General features: G+C 43.5%; 2 protein-coding genes across 2 annotated transcripts in view; both read left to right on the top strand.

The window, feature by feature from the left end:
• The first annotated feature begins 3,652 nt into the window (after positions 1–3,652).
• On the top strand, positions 3,653–7,116 carry LOC139434256 (unconventional myosin-XV-like). The gene is made up of 3 exons (XM_071204051.1): positions 3,653–5,644; positions 5,915–7,029; positions 7,104–7,116. Exons 1-3 carry the CDS (start codon positions 3,653–3,655, stop codon positions 7,114–7,116), a joined length of 3,120 nt encoding a protein of 1,039 aa, XP_071060152.1.
• Positions 7,117–7,249: 133 nt separating this feature from the next.
• Positions 7,250–16,066, top strand: part of LOC117452758 (unconventional myosin-XV-like) — a 45,870-nt gene continuing 37,053 nt past the window's right edge. Inside the window, 15 exon segments of the mRNA XM_034091514.2 lie at positions 7,250–7,947; positions 8,371–8,584; positions 8,714–8,833; positions 8,958–9,275; positions 9,543–9,740; positions 9,883–10,115; positions 10,650–11,043; positions 11,462–11,544; positions 11,754–11,817; positions 11,931–12,040; positions 13,104–13,178; positions 13,379–13,478; positions 13,695–13,798; positions 14,822–14,885; positions 15,198–15,311. Coding sequence (XP_033947405.2) covers positions 7,256–7,947; positions 8,371–8,584; positions 8,714–8,833; positions 8,958–9,275; positions 9,543–9,740; positions 9,883–10,115; positions 10,650–11,043; positions 11,462–11,544; positions 11,754–11,817; positions 11,931–12,040; positions 13,104–13,178; positions 13,379–13,478; positions 13,695–13,798; positions 14,822–14,885; positions 15,198–15,311 — 2,883 coding nt within the window. The 5' untranslated portion in view covers positions 7,250–7,255.

The raw sequence follows: 16,066 nt of genomic DNA, 5'->3' as shown, positions 1-16,066 counted from the left end.
CTTATGTAGCATGTGTTGAACAAGCCTAACACTTGCTGCAGGCCTGTAAACTTACCTCAACTCCAAACTAACATTAGGAGTGCTGCAGGTGTAATGCTGGTCCACTAGATAGCAGCAGATTGCTGTGTGTGTGTGTGTGTGTGTGTGTGTGTGTGTGTGTGTGTGTGTGTGTGTGTGTGTGTGTGTGTGTGTGTGTGTGTGTGTGTGTGTGTGTGTGTGTGTGTGTGTGTGTGTGTGTGTGTGTGTGTGTGTGTGTGTGTGTGTGTGTGTGTGTGTGTGTGTGTGTGTGTGTGTGTGTGTGTGTGTGTGTGACAAAGATGGTCTCCTGCTCCCCCTCAGGACCTGAATGCTTCTGATGAGCCTCATCAAGTCCACTTCTGTCATAGATCTGCTTTTCTCTCCCGGGCATGTATCTCAGTTTCTCTGTGTTGTCTCTTCTCTACACATTCTATCAAAAGATGGAGGACCACCTGCCAGCGGTGATTTCTTTGGGAAGAGGGAGACTGCTGCTACTCAGAGCTTTTCACTTTTGATAGGGTCTTTTCATTATGCTTCAAAGGCAGATGTACTGTTAGAGACAAACCGTGGGAAATCCAGGAAAAAACGTTCTTTCATCACACTCTCTGTCTTTTTAATGCATATATGCACCCACTCAAAGACATAACTCTGCATAAGCACACTGTGTGCGCGCATGCACACACATACACTACATGTGCTCTTTGCTGGTTGGTAATGATCAGATAGACTTACACACCGAGACCAAAAGATCAGGATCTGGCAACCCAACACCTCTACACTGTAACAGGACAGATCTGGCAATCCGACCCCTTCCCTGTAGAAGAGGAATAATTTGGTTGATGGCACTAATAATCACAGCCCTGTTACTGATCCCTCACTGGCTCTGTTTGTGTGTTTGAGAGAGTTATCCTCTGTAATTGATACCCAGAAGAATAAGACGTCATAAATATCTACAATACAAGTGGGTGTTTCTGCTGCCTCTACTCCTGTCCTGTTACGTATGTGGAAATAGGTTGGTTGGCTGCCTGCATTGCTCATAATGGTGCCGTTTTAAATTATGTGTTAGAATTATTACATCTCTTAATTATGATCATACACATATATACAAACATACACCTTAAAGTATGTTACTCTGAAAAAAAGGGGTAGAAGTTTAGATTCAGTGTTTTCTAAATTCTGTGATGCATGAGTGTATGCAACATGTAGATTATACAGAAATTAGAGGTTGTTAAGTCTTGGATATTTGCAGATGTTATGACATCTTACTGCCATTCACTCTTTTCTTTTGCATCCCATGTCTGTCTCTCTCTCTCTACCTTTTGTATTATTTATGCCCCGCCCCCTCAGCCGCCCAGAGCTCTCCAGTTTCACCTGTAGAGCCAGATGACAAATTAAGACTCCTTCTACGACCCGTCACAAGGATCTCCTCAATTGCACTCAAACACATACACATATAGGCACATGAAAACGCACATACATACACACAAACAGGAAACCCATCTGCCCTTCTTTCTTTCCCTCTCACACACACACACACACACACACACACACACACACACACACACACACACACACACACACACACACACACACACACACACACACACACACACACACACACACACACAAACTTACTCCAACACACACACTAGCTGTCACACACTCTGAGGAGGGCAGTGTGAACAGAGTACTGTGTTGAGTGAGGGAATGTGTTGTAGTGAGCAACAGAGGACGGAGTAGGTCAAAAGAAATAGCTGAGTGTGACCTAAAGACTTTGACCAGGAGTTTTTTTTGTATTCTGTTTTTTTTTTAACCGGCTAAAGAAGAGTCCTTCTGCAAGGATGTTACAACTTTGAAGACTGCAGAGATTCTGCCAACCACCAAACTTGCTCAACTGTTATGTTTGTCATTGAATGAGGAGGTGACTATATGATGGAAAGCTGTCCTGGTGAATGAGAGTTGCAACATTGCCACAAGAGTTTGTCTTTCACTACAACTTCAAGAGAAACACTTGATCATAAAGATGGTGTAGCTTGTGTGGTTTTAATATTTGTATATTGCTGCAGGGATCATACTGTGTGGAACCTAGTAAAATCAACAAAGTAAATGTAGTATTTTGTAAGACATGTGAGGCTAAGCTTTATAATACAGTTAATGATATGCTTACATAAAAATAATTAGATTTATAGAAGGTGTTCTGACTTATTAAACCCTTTTGACCTTAAAGCCTAGAAAAGAGTTGAACATGATGGTTAGAGATTGATAAGGATTGTATGTGTAGCAGATTAAGACACCACTGAACTGTGTGTGGTGCCAATAACTGAGCGTTTATTTAGGGTGCTTGCGTAAATAGTCACTCCGAGCATCAGAGCAGTTTCTTACACACACTGGCCCATTCGTAAATTCAGAGCACTGTTGAAATACTGTTTAGTTATTCAACACCCCAAGCGCATAGAATATGTGATGAACATCTTAAATGGCAGGAAAGATAGCAAAACGCAAAGTATTGAACAAATTTAATTTAATAATTCAACACTCAATAATTACTAATTTTTGGGTCTACATTTTTAAACCAAGTATAAAACAATCTATTTCTTCAAAGTACATCCCGGTCATTTTTGTGTAAAGTGTAAGATTGGATTTACAAACACACCCTTAACTACTGGTTTTCATTGAGTCTATGCTAAAGTTTTAGTTAATATCACTGTGTCTGTGTGGGATACATATTGTTGACATTTACTCCGTCTGGACAGGAGCCTTCATGGGGACCAGATTTGGGCAGTGTAGAACTGCTTCGGCCAGGTGGACCTGTCCTCAAACAGAACCTGCATATAGTGCTGGCACAAAGTCAACTAGACATATCTAAACCAAGGGAAAGTTTGAAGGTCAGACTCATGATTATATTTTTCTTTAAATATCACATCATATTTATTTAATTTCCAACTTAAAATACAGCATTGCTTTGCATAAAGTGTACATGTAATATGTGTGTGTTTGTTTAAAGGTTTACAGCATTGCAACCAGAGGCGAGGGCATGGTATGCTCATAGCCACTTTTGAAAATGCCCAAGAAGGATTCAAAGAAGGACGCAAAGAAGGAAAAGAAAGAGGAGGAAAAGAAAGCGAAGGAAGACAAGAAGGGAGGAAAAGATGAAAAGAAACCCAGCAAGGATGATAAGAAAGGCGGAAAGGATGATAAGAAAGGGGGTAAGAAGGGAAAGGAAGAGCCACCCAAGGGGAAAGATGATGGAAAGAAAGGAAAAGGGAAAGGTAAGAAAGTGGAGTCCGAGGAGGAAGAGGAGGAGCTCCTGAGTGCGGAGGATGAAGAGTTCAGTGAAGATGAGGAAGAGGAAGACTCAGGAGATGACAGGAGAGGAAAGGGGCGAGGAGGCAAGGGGGCTAAGGGAAAGAAAGGGGGGAAGTCCAGACATGAGGACTCCGAAGAGGATTATGAGGAGGATGAAGAAGAGGAGGATGAATACGACGAAGAGAACTATGGCAAATCGAAAAAGAACTCTAAAGACCACCACAAAGGAGGGAAATCTGATGCCGATGCCAAAAAGAAGAAAGGCAAACAGAAAGAGGAAACCCCGCCGACTCCGATTAGGGAACTCCCAAAGAAAGGTCTAAAAAACATGTCAAGGATGTTCATGAAGTTTTCCGGCATTAAGAGACGCAGGAACAGCAGGAAGAAGCTGAAAAGCACATCACGTTTGTTCCTTGGGTTGGGTAAGAGAAAGAACCGCATGGCTAAGAAGAAACGCCGCAAGTCCATGCTGAAGAACACCTCTCGATTCATGATGAGGTTTAATGCCAGCAAAAATAGGAAAAAGGAGAAGGAGAAAAAAACGATGGAAAACGATGGGAACAAACCCACCTATATGCTGCTGCGTCTGGGAGGAGGGAAAGAAAATGATAAGAAGGGCTTCTTCAAAAACTTATTTAGAAAAAATAAAGGTGACGGGCCCTCTGACGACTTTAAGAATGGCAGCGCGTTGCTTGGTAAGGTTGCAGCAGCAACTAACTGGTTGACCAAACGCTTCCTGTCCACTAAAATGCGAGACGATGCCGGACAACATGGCCGGGGGGGACGTAGAACACATACCAGACAAGCTAGCTCCAGAGGTCGTCTTCATGGTAACCACAATGGTGGTTATGAGTACGAGGAGGATGCTTATGGATACGACCAGCACCATTCAGTCCGCCAGAAGTATGGAGGCTATGATGAAGGTTATGCTGGTTATGGAGATGAGGCAGCATATGGAGACCAGGGTCAGTTTGGTTACTATGACAATGGAGCAGGAGTAGCAAATCACCAAGACCTGGGTTACTATGAGGAAGAAGGATTCTATGATGCAAACGCAGAGTTTTTTGAAGATGATATTTACGATGATGGCACTGGGGAGTACCATAACCATTATCCCGCGGCCCAGGACTATTATAACAACCAGCAACAACAGGCAATGGCAATGTATGGTGACGAGGGTCTAGACTACTATGCTCTGATGGGGGAAGACAATGTTTATGTTGGAGAGGTAGATGGATACATCGACCCTGAGGCTCAGGGGTATTATGATGAAAATGGTCAAGTAGTTTACTATGGTGAGGGACAACAGGGTTACTATGACAATGGACAAACAGGTTATTTTATGGACCCTTATGCAGGAACTATGGGAATGCAAGGAGGATTACCACCAGACTATCAACTTAGTTATAGTGATGTTGGCGTGCCCTACCAAGACTACAGCTCCCAGCAGGCCTTTGGAGTCCCACCAGGAGGCCAGCAGGTCTTGTATGAAGGGCAAGGAATAGAACAGGTACAAGGCATGTATGGGGACCAGTATGCAGACCAGTTTGATCAGTTTGGGGATGACACTGGTGGAGTTCAGGGAGGGGAGCTGACATTTAGAGTTCCCAGACCTCAAGTGCGCCTTTTTGGGAAAGAGCGTCTAGATGTGCCTCTGCACCCTCCACCTACTTTGCCTCCTGATCCAGAATTTGAAGACATGTCAGATATCCAGTATGAAGACCAGATCCCTCTTTCACAAGGTCAATACGGTGAAATGTCAATACAGCAACAAATGGGATTGTCACCACAGCAACAAATGATGATGTTTCCTCATGAACAAATGATGATGCCCCAGCAGATGTCACCACAGCAACAGATGATGTCACCACAGCAACAGATGATGTCACCACAGCAACAGATGATGTTACAAGAAGAACAGATGATGCCACAGCAAATGATGTCCCAACAACAGCAACAGATGATGTTACAACAAGAACAGATGATGCCACAGCAAATGATGTCCCAACAACAGCAACAGATGATGTTACAACAAGAACAGATGATGCCACAGCAAATGATGTCACCACAACAGCAAATGATGTCCCAACAACAGCAAATGATGTTACAACAAGAACAGATGATGTCACCACAGCAACAGATGATGTTACAAGAAGAACAGATGATGCCACAGCAAATTATGTCACCACAACAGCAAATTATGTTACAACAGCAACAGATGATGTTACAAGAAGAACAGATGGCGCCACCACAAATGATGTCACCACAGCAGCAGATGATGTTACAACGTGAACAGATGATGCAAATGAGGTCACCACAGGTAATTCTAGCTCAGTTGTGTCAAGAAGGAACACCTCTCAAAACAACCTAAAAGATACAAAAAACCTTTGCCATAGTAAACATTTGTCAATATATACATTTATAGAACGTATTTTCCATAATGTGGACAGGTGTAATGACATTTTAATACCATAGATTTCACTAGAATCTTACAACTATATTCAACACTGCAACACATTTTAAACCAAATCCATTTCTTCCCATCTTCTTTCATTCTCAAATGATTGTACTCTTTATTTTTTTTCGTCAGCAGATGATGACTGACCCAATGATGATGTCACAACAGGGTTATGGTTCCGTGATCCCTACTCCAACTGCCATGATTATTAAACAAGCAGGTTTGTCCCCCCATTCTGTACGGCGCCTGCAACCGCCCTCTCCGACTCCCTCCCGCCGCTCTGTCATCATGCCATCCCCCCAGATGCAGCATCATCCCTCTGCCATGGCTTCCCCAGTACCTTCTCCTATGCTTCCACAGAGACGCAGCCCCTCCCCACAACCATCCATGAGGAGTGGGTTCATAAATACCCAAAGAACCCCCTCTGTAATGTCGAGACAAATCTCACGTCCTTCCTCCCCTATGGCCTCCCCCCTTGCCCGTCCTAGAATGCAACCTCAGAGATCACCATCTCCTCTGGCTCGAGGACCCTCACCCCCTCACTCACCCCGTATCTCCATGATCCGCAGAAGTCCTCCACCCTCCCCAAGAGCATCAATGAGACAGCGTTCTCCACCTTCCTCCCCCCGTGCTTCAATGAGGAGGCGAAGTCCACCAGCCTCACCCACTGCAGCCCGCAGCCCGCTTGGAGGAAGAATGTTGCGAGGTCCACCCTCCCCTATCCCTCTTTCTGGTCATGCATCTCCCCCTCACTCTCCACAACGCAGTAGAAGACCATCTCCTTCCCCCTCCCTATCTCGTCGCAGTTTGTCTCCTGCAGGGCCTCGGCCGGCCCAATTATCTCCTACCCTCTCCCGTCGCTCAACACGGGTGCTCAGGGACCCCACACCACTGACCCGGCCTAGGATGCGGGGAAATGTTCCCTTAGGCACCGTCAGGCCCTCGCCCATGGGTCTCCGAGGGCGCCCTGTACCCCCACCCACCCAGAATGTGCGTCCATTCCGCCCCTCCTCGATACGAAGCAATAGATCATCTGTTCTTACAGTGGACTCCCACCTCTCTTCCCCTTTTCACTCTCCTCACATGGTCCACCGTGCTCCCTTGGGGAGGCGAGAATCTGGTCGATTTCCTGCTCGTCCTGTGGCTCGAGGACATCCTCTCATGGCCCAGCAGTCTATAAGAAGGATGCATCCAGCCTCTCCACAGCCCTCCCTTAAACACATGCCACAACGTACATCCCAGCGCTTGTCTCCTAGACTTTCTCGTCAGTCCTCCCCCCTTCTGCCCTCACAATCCCCCCATCATCCCTCTTACGCACAAGAAACGTATGTTAGAGACCCCTATGCTGATCCTTACACTGAGCAGTCACATCATTTTGCAGTCCCCACTTCTCCTATGTTATCGGGTGCTTTGCAGAATCAGTCTATTCAACAGGCATCTTTTGCTTCTCCCTTTGGCCCAGGGCCAGCCCAAATGGTAGACATGGGTGAGATGGTTACTGAATATGCAGAACCTTATGCTCCTTCATCCCCTTCGCTTTCAGGTGCAATGCGAAACCAGGTAATTCGGGATGCATCCTATGTTCCCTCAATGCAGAGACCAATGTCACCTTATGAGCAGCCAATGACCCCTCAATCTCCGATGCTGTCTCGGGCTCTGAGGAATCAAGCTTTACAGAATGCATCTTATGCTTCTCCTTTACAAATGCCAATGTCTACTTATGAACAGCCTTTGCCCCCTTCTTCCCCAATGCTGTCTGGAGCTTTGCAAAACCAGGCAGTGAGAGAAGCCTCTTATAGGTCTCCTCTTCAAAGGCCTCAGTCCCCATATGCCCAATCTGTGCCTTCATCTCCAATGCTCTCTGGAGCTATGAGACATGGCCAGGCCCTAAGAGGTGTGGCTTCTTATCAGACTCCACAGCTCCATTCACCATATGGACCAACTGTCGTGACTCCATATGATTATATTTCAGAGCCTGGCCCATCACCACTTCTTCATGATGCCCTACAGAACCGGTCTAATATGCAGAATGTCTCATCTTTAAAATCCCCTCTGATGCAACACCGTAACCCTTATGCACCGGCTGGGCCTCAGCTCCATAATGCTCTTCAACAGAACCCAAACCTCCGCCAAGCATCTTACAGGACACCTCTGCAACTCAGCCGGTCCCCATATGGACCCCCACCACCTTCTTCACCAATGTTAGGAAGTGCCCTGCGAAACTCACAATTGATGCAGGCCTCGTACCGTTTACCAGACGGATCTTTGGTGTCACCATATCCATCTTCCCCTTCCTCCCCAATGCTTGGTAATGCCTTGCAAAACCAACAACTCCGTGAAGCATTGTACACCTTGCCTGATGGATCAGTTATCAGCCGGTCCCCATATGGACCCCCACCACCTTCTTCACCAATGCTAGGAAGTGCCCTGCGAAACTCACAATTGATGCAGGCCTCGTACCGTTTACCAGACGGATCTTTGGTGTCACCATATCCATTTTCCCCTTCCTCCCCAATGCTTGGTAATGCCTTGCAAAACCAACAACTCCGTGAAGCATCGTACACCTTGCCTGATGGATCAGTTATCAGCCGGTCCCCATATGGACCCCCACCACCTTCTTCACCAATGCTAGGAAGTGCCCTGCGAAACTCACAATTGATGCAGGCCTCGTACCGTTTACCAGACGGATCTTTGGTGTCACCATATCCATTTTCCCCTTCCTCCCCAATGCTTGGTAATGCCTTGCAAAACCAACAACTCCGTGGAGCATCGTACACCTTGCCTGATGGATCAATTATCAGGGTAGGTACTAAGGAACATGTCTAAATACCTGTATAAACTGATATGTATGTCTGTCGACATGCAGTTCAACGGTTTTTTATAACAATGCTAGCACTTTCCTATATTTCACCCCATCCCGCACCCACACAGGACCCCCGCATGCCCCAGAGGCCCAAGTCACCTAACCTTTCAAAAGCTCTTCAGAACCGAGATGTGATGTCTGCTTCATATACTCTCCCTGATGGCACCCTTATAGACCCGAGACAGCAAGTAACCCATGACACATTAATCTCTTATTGTGGTATTAATTTCTTCTGTCTCCCTACTGTTGTTTACCATGTATTAGTTCAAGCTGATGGATGTTCTTCTTGCTCGGTTGTCTCTGCTTTTTCAGCAACCTATTTCCCCAAACCTGGCAAAGGCCCTTAGCAACCCAGCTCTGCGTGAAGCCTCCTATTCTCTCCCTGATGGTACTATTGTGATTGACCCCAAGAAACCGAAGTCACCGAACCTTGCAGCTGCACTTCGAAACCCTTATCTGAAAAGTGCATCTTACACCCTGCCCGATGGTACTATCATCATTGATCCACGGAAACCTCTCTCTCCAAACCTCTCAAGTGCCCTTCAAAACTCTGCCCTGCGGGACGCCTCCTTCACTCTACCAAAAGGAGTTCAGGACCCGAATATACCCGTTTCACCAAATTTGGCTAAGGTTAGCTATCAAGCCTTTATTGTTAATTTTCTATTTGTTTTTCCCTATTTCTTTTGTATATAACTTATTACTTTTCACATCACAAGTATATGGTACTTAAAAGGTTACCCAAAAGGTATGTAGATTTTGTTTTGCTAATAGATATGACTGTTGATGAAATACGTATATTCCAAAAGTTGCCGCTTTAATTCTACTGCTGGTCAATTCAATTGCACTTGTCAACCTCCCACACCTACTTTTACTAAAACCAGCTGTTTTAATTCTTAGGCCCTCAATAACGCAGCCTTGAAAGGAGCTTCGTACACCCTCCCAGATGGAACGATTATAGTGGACCCTAGAAAACCAAAGAGCCCCAACCTGAGAGCTGCTCTGCAGAATCCCTATCTTCAGGGTCTGTCGTACACACTGCCTGATGGAACCATCATCATTGACCCACGGAAGCCAGTTGGCCCTGACCTGTCTAAAGTGTGAACCTAACTTTGTATTAGCACCTGTTTGTTTTAGTGGCTCTTGTTTTCACTGACCCTTTCCCTGTGTTAACCATAAACCTAAACATTTAGCAAATTAAAATATAAACTTGAATAACAACTTGGTGACTTCCCTGCAGGCTCTTATGAATCAGAACCTTCGTAGTGCATCATACCGACTCCCTGATGGTACCCTGGTTATCCCCGGCCAGAAGCCCAACCTTTCATCCGCTCTGAGCCAAAACCGGGCACTTCGGTCTACAGGTCTCTATCATCTAACAGACGACTCTGTACTGTCAGGAGCACCAAAACCCACCCCTCCCAACCTTGCCTCTGCGCTCCGTAATGATGAACTCCGTGGTGGCAATTTCAGGTAGGGAACTACACTATCAATTGTAAATTGTGATTGCAAGAGAACCACAGGATCAGTCTAAAACTGTTTTAAACAGTAGTTAACCCTCCTCATATTAATATTAATAATACGTTTTCAACAGTCCTTGTTTTATGAATGAAGCTTTACGGAAGTGGTAAACATGTTCCTGAAGAATTTCTCTTTAAACAATCAGTGACATTCAGCCAATCAAAGCCAACCCAGAAAGTGTCAAAGTTAACACAAACTAATACCCCAGAGCAGGGACATTTTCTTACACCTTGGACTATTGCACAGGAAGTTAATTTATTTCTTGATTGATCTATTTGAATTGTATATTTCTATAAAGGTTCCTGGGAAAGTACCTGCGGCAGAAATGCCCTACCGTATATTTAGAAAGGCCATGTGAATTTCCAATTATATCACAATAACAAAAAATCGACACAAAATATTGAATTGTCACATTTTAAATGTCAATATTGTACAACCCTGTGTAACATGTTCTTAATTGAAACAAACCCCTAATTGTTTCCACAGATTGTCGGATCGCTCTGTTCTCACACGTCAGTTTCACAACCCCCGCCTGTCTGAAGCTATCCAAAACCAGCAGCTTCGCTATGCCTCATACAGGGTGCCAACAGGCCTGCAGGGTGAGGATAATCGCTATGCCGTGGTTCCTCCATACGGGCCACGCTCAGGACACTGGGCCAGGGATGCACAAGGAGGAGGGGAAGGCGGGGAAGATGTTTGGGCAGCTGAGAGGGTGTTACCACATGGTACGGTCCAGAATCTGTCAAAGTGGTCCATGTACAGAGAAGACGGTGTGTTAGAAGCATATTCCCCAACACCTCGATTTGTGGACGGACAGCCTCATGAACAAGACTGGACTCCTCACAGAAATAGAGTACCTGGTCAAAGCTGGTATGACAAGGTAGCTATATCTATGTATTCGTGGGTTAAATCATATTTTATGATTCTTTTTCAAATGATAGTTTATTGACAATGATTGGAAATGACTTTCTCTCTATCTAGACATTGTTCAAGGAATTGCAACAGTGAAAAGTACAACATAGAAGCTGGAAAATCCACAAAATCATTAAAAAAGACAAAAAATGGAAACATATTTGAATTTCTGCATATTTTATGTCAGCTCTTTATCAACTGATAACGATATCGCTTTGACAATATTGCATGCCAGTGTTGGTGAACCAATTTAAAAACCTTAACCGTGTGTGTGTGTGTGTGTGTGTGTGTGTGTGTGTGTGTGTGTGTGTGTGTGTGTGTGTGTGTGTGTGTGTGTGTGTGTGTGTGTGTGTGTGTGTGTGTGTGTGTGTGTGTTGTGTTTCCAGATCTACTCTATCCTAAGCATGCCCACAACAGGCTACAGGGTGAAACGCTGGGCAGAGGGGATGGAAGACATGACACAGCTGCCGTAAGCATTCTGCATAGCCATTTGAAAGAAATTATTTCTCAATTATTTCCCGACATGCTGCCAACTCTCTCCCCAATGGCTGATTTTGATATTTTGAATATCATTGAAAAGTAATTCATATTGGATATCAAAGTGGGTGTGGGAATCCTGCTGCAGTGTGCAATATGTGCTCTGTACATGTGTGTTTAATCATCTGTGTTTAATTTCAGTGAGCTGAATGAGACCACAGTTTTAATGAACCTCAAGAAGCGCTACGACCAGGAGCTTGTATATGTATGTTTCATTTATAGTATGCAAATAAGATAACTAATATCATCAAATGTCAAAGATGTCCACTCATCCGCTCTCCTTCTTCTCCTTTCTTTCCCCCTTTTTTATCCATACAGACCTACATAGGCAGCATCCTTGTGTCAGTGAATCCCTACAAGTTGCTCAACATTTACGGCACAGACATGGTGCTTCAGTATGAGGGCCGTGGCCTGAGTGACAATCCTCCGTAAGACATGGGAGTGTGTGTGTTGGACCTTGACAATTAGTTCCAGGACTTGTAACTCCAGGGTGTTACGTTTTAAGTTAGGCCTCTCTTTCTATCTGTTGGTGACATTTCTTTAAAATCTGGTGGAAAGTTAGGCCACTTCTTAAACTAAAAACGCAAATCAAACATTTCTGAAATATCTTTAAACTTAAAATAAACAATTTAGATGACTGTGCAGGCTTGGTGGAGATGTAAATTCTCTTAACACTTTCTAGTTGTAATCAGAACACACCAACAAACTCTCTAAATTATAAAAACCTGTGCATGCATGTCCCTGTGTGAGTTTGTGCTGTTTATGCATCAGCCAAACGACTCGCTGCGCCCTCGCTGCGAGGGGGACCCAAGTTCCCATCAGCAAAAACACGTGGGTTTGCTATCCTGGCTCCAAAATGGTGGAATGAGCTCCCCATTGACATCAGGACAGCAGAAAGCTTACACACCTTCCGGCGCAGACTGAAAACTCATCTCTTTCGACTCCACTTCGAGCGATAGAATTACTAACAAAGAACTGCTAACAGAGCACTTATATACTAATAAAGGATTGGCTTATCTATAGCCAGTTGAGTAGCACTTGAAATGTTTGGCTCTATGAAACCTGATGTACTTATATGATTCTGTTTTCTTCAAGGTTGTGTCTTCCTGGTCGAATGTACTTATTGTAAGTCGCTTTGGATAAAAGCGTCAGCTAAATGCAATGTAATGTAATGTAATGTTATGCTACATCTGCCTAGATGCGCTTTGCTCTGAGATATAGTGGGGTGGGAAATAGAGGTGCAATTGCCAGCTCTAGGTGTTGGTGAACGGCTCATATTACACTGCTGTTGGTTGGTTGCCAAGGGAGAGTCCGGTTATGGATTTCACTACTACGACTTCAGAGCACACACACGCGTGCGCACACGCACACACACACACACACACACACACACACACACACACACACACACACACACACACACACACACACAAAACCAATTAGCATACAAATGGATTTTTCATTAAAAAAGTATGTTTTGTTGTGTTGCAGTCATCTTTTTGCCATTGCTAATCTCGCATATACCACCATGATGGATGCCAAAAAGGACCAGTGTATTATGATCAGGTATGAAAACGTTATTATCATTTGCAACACTTGAACAAAAGTTGAAGATGTGTGACATTTGAGTGCTTATTTTTTTAAACGAGACACATTTTCTTGGAATTTTCTATTAAATGCTTTGTCTACGATGTGAAACATCTTTTTTAAGTAATGAAGAAAAATAAGTGCTGTAAAAGATGGGTTGACAATTTTTGTTATTACAGCGGAGAAAGCGGGTCAGGAAAGACGGAAGCTACTAAACTAATCCTGCGGTACTTGACAGCCATACATCACAAAGGCAACATTACACAACAGGTAGATACAGTGTATAAAGTACATTAAGTACTATTATACAAGCATGCTAACATACAATGTGCATACTGTTTCACTTTAAGCTAACACTCTTATTTGCTCCTTTATTCTTATGTCTTCTTGACATCAGATAGAGGTAAAGTATATTTGTTGTTCGGTTTTGCTCTCATGATATCATCGTTGTTGAAAGTAGCCAGTGTAACATTTCTGCCTGTCGTGGTTGGTCAGATCCTGGAGGCCACGCCCCTGTTGGAGTCTTTCGGTAACGCCAAAACAGTGCGCAATGACAACTCTTCACGCTTTGGCAAATATACGCAGATCTACATGGAGGAGTGAGTACTAAAAATGTGTTTACACCCCCAAAAGAACATGAATAGTGAATGCGACTATGTACTGTACTTTGTCCTACAACAAGGCAAAGCTCTCTTTTGCTCTCTGCTTGAAATAATAGGACATTTTTCGATAAGGAATATGTGTGTGTGCATAACAAGGGCCGGGTGTGTTTTCCTCAGATGTAGCTGGAGGGTGCCCTGATCGATATTTTTTCAGTTGTTTTTGTGGTATTCTGCAGATTTTTTTGGAGCATGCAAGTGTGCATGTACAAAAAGCCTTTTATATGATCATATCAAGAAGAAGCATAAGAAACAGTTTTGAGTTTTCAGAGTCTAGAAAGTAAAACATCCTGATGATCTGGAAACAACTTCTCTCATTAGATCATAAGAATTTGATCCTTTATTGCAATAGATTTATTTACACTGAACAAAAATGTTGCTCCCATTTTTCATGAGATGAACTCAAAGATCTAAAACATTTTCTATATACACAAAATAACCATTTATCTCAAATATTGTTCACAAATCTGAAAAAAATCTGTGATAGTGAGCACTTATAATAGTGCGAAATAATCCATCCCACCTCACAGGTGTGGCATATCAAGATGCTGATTAAACAGCATGATTATTGCACAGGTGTGCCTTAGGCTGGCCACAATAAAAGGCCACTCTGAAACGTGTATTTTTGCTTTATTGGGGGGGTCTGGGGGGGGCCGAAAACCAGTCAGTATCTGGTGTGAGGGGTAGGGTTAGGGTTAGGGTTAGGGTTAGGGTAATGTTGTGAATCGAGTGGCCTGTGTTCGTCGTCCATAACATATACATATGTTTTAGATCTTTGAGTTCATCTCATGAAAAATGGGAGCAAAAACAAAAGTGTTGCGTTTATATTTTTGTTCAGTGTATATAACTTTAACCAAGACTAACTGTGTGTGTGTGTGTGTGCGTGCGTGCGTGCGAGCGAGCGCGTGCGTGCGAGCGAGCGCGTGCATCTGTGAACCTGCCTTTTTGTATGTCATTTACAAGGGGTGTAATCAGCGGTGCCATAACGTCTCAGTACCTGTTGGAGAAGTCCCGCATTGTCTTTCAGGTGAAAACACACACATGGACTCAAACATACACACACTTAGCAGGTTAGGCGGAGTCTTCTTACTAGTGAGTCATTGTGGGAAAGAGGAGATTGTAGAGGAAGACAGCATGAGAAGTGTCAAGCATGTTGAACTCTATTGTTACTGTACACAGGCCAGTCTGTTCATCAGTCATCTGTCCATTTGTCTTTTCCAAACCAGTATTTCTTCTTCAGTAAAAGCTACCACCACATATCTTAACTGTTTATGAATATGTGTGCACATTGTTGATTTTTAAATGTGGTATTGCCGTGTGTGTGTTGGTTCATCCACAGGCCAAATCGGAGAGGAACTATCACATCTTCTATGAGATGTTGGCAGGTCTTCCTCCTCATGAGAAGAGCTCACTGTATCTGCAGGAAGCTGAGACTTACTACTATCTAAATCAGGTGCTGATCAGAAATACAAAATACACTCCACTCCACACAAACACAGCACAAGGAGTGGTCACTATAATCAATTTGACAGTCATATAACAAATGAGCTGTCACATTTCAGAACATTTCACATTATACTAATTGATCAATGGCACAAACATAAAACACATTGCGGTACCCAAATACAGAATGAGGGATGTTTTCAGTGTGGATTTTTTTTTGTATCAGAGATATATTGAGAGATAACTGTTGTTTGATAATTTCAGTCCAAATTGGATGAATTACTTAAAACCCTGTGTAATCACTAGCAAGGCTTGAATGTTGCATTTTTGTATTGCTTTTCAGCAGTGGCTATGACCCCTCAAACAAAGCAATGCCTTGTCTACAGGCAGTAGTTAAAGCAGAGAGCAATTTTACCATGTTAGATTGTTTAATTTGAGTAACTGTCCAAAGGCTAAGAAGCTTAAACTAAACATAATTTGAACTGTAAGGAAATAAGGAAAAATTGTGAGAAAAAAATAGGTGTAGTTTATGTTGTGCATGGCTCTCTAAGGAAAGCAATGTTTATTGGTCAGTTGGTCAGTTCATACAGATTTTAAAACCTATTAAATGGATAACAATCACGTTTATACGACATTCATATTCAACAAAGAGGAAACATATTAATCTAGGTGTCCCCTTGACTCTCTCTTAAGCACACAGTGAGGGAAGCAATTTTCTTTGTATTGAAGGGTATCTACAACTATTGGATGGATTGCAATGATATT

The sequence above is a fragment of the Pseudochaenichthys georgianus genome, chromosome 1, assembly GCF_902827115.2.
Source record: "Pseudochaenichthys georgianus chromosome 1, fPseGeo1.2, whole genome shotgun sequence".
NCBI lineage: Eukaryota > Metazoa > Chordata > Actinopteri > Perciformes > Channichthyidae > Pseudochaenichthys > Pseudochaenichthys georgianus.
The sequence above is the reverse complement of the archived record's forward strand: the minus strand, read 5'-3'. Positions and strand labels throughout refer to the sequence as shown.

What these genes read in the sequence shown, in the direction of transcription:
- LOC139434256 (XM_071204051.1), top strand. Translation starts at nt 3,653, where the DNA reads ATGTCAAGGATGTTCATGAAGTTTTCCGGCATTAAGAGACGCAGGAAC. An exon ending in TGCAAATGAGGTCACCACAG is followed by an intron (nt 5,645 to 5,914) that starts GTAATTCTAGCT and finishes TTTTTTCGTCAG; the next exon opens with CAGATGATGACTGACCCAAT.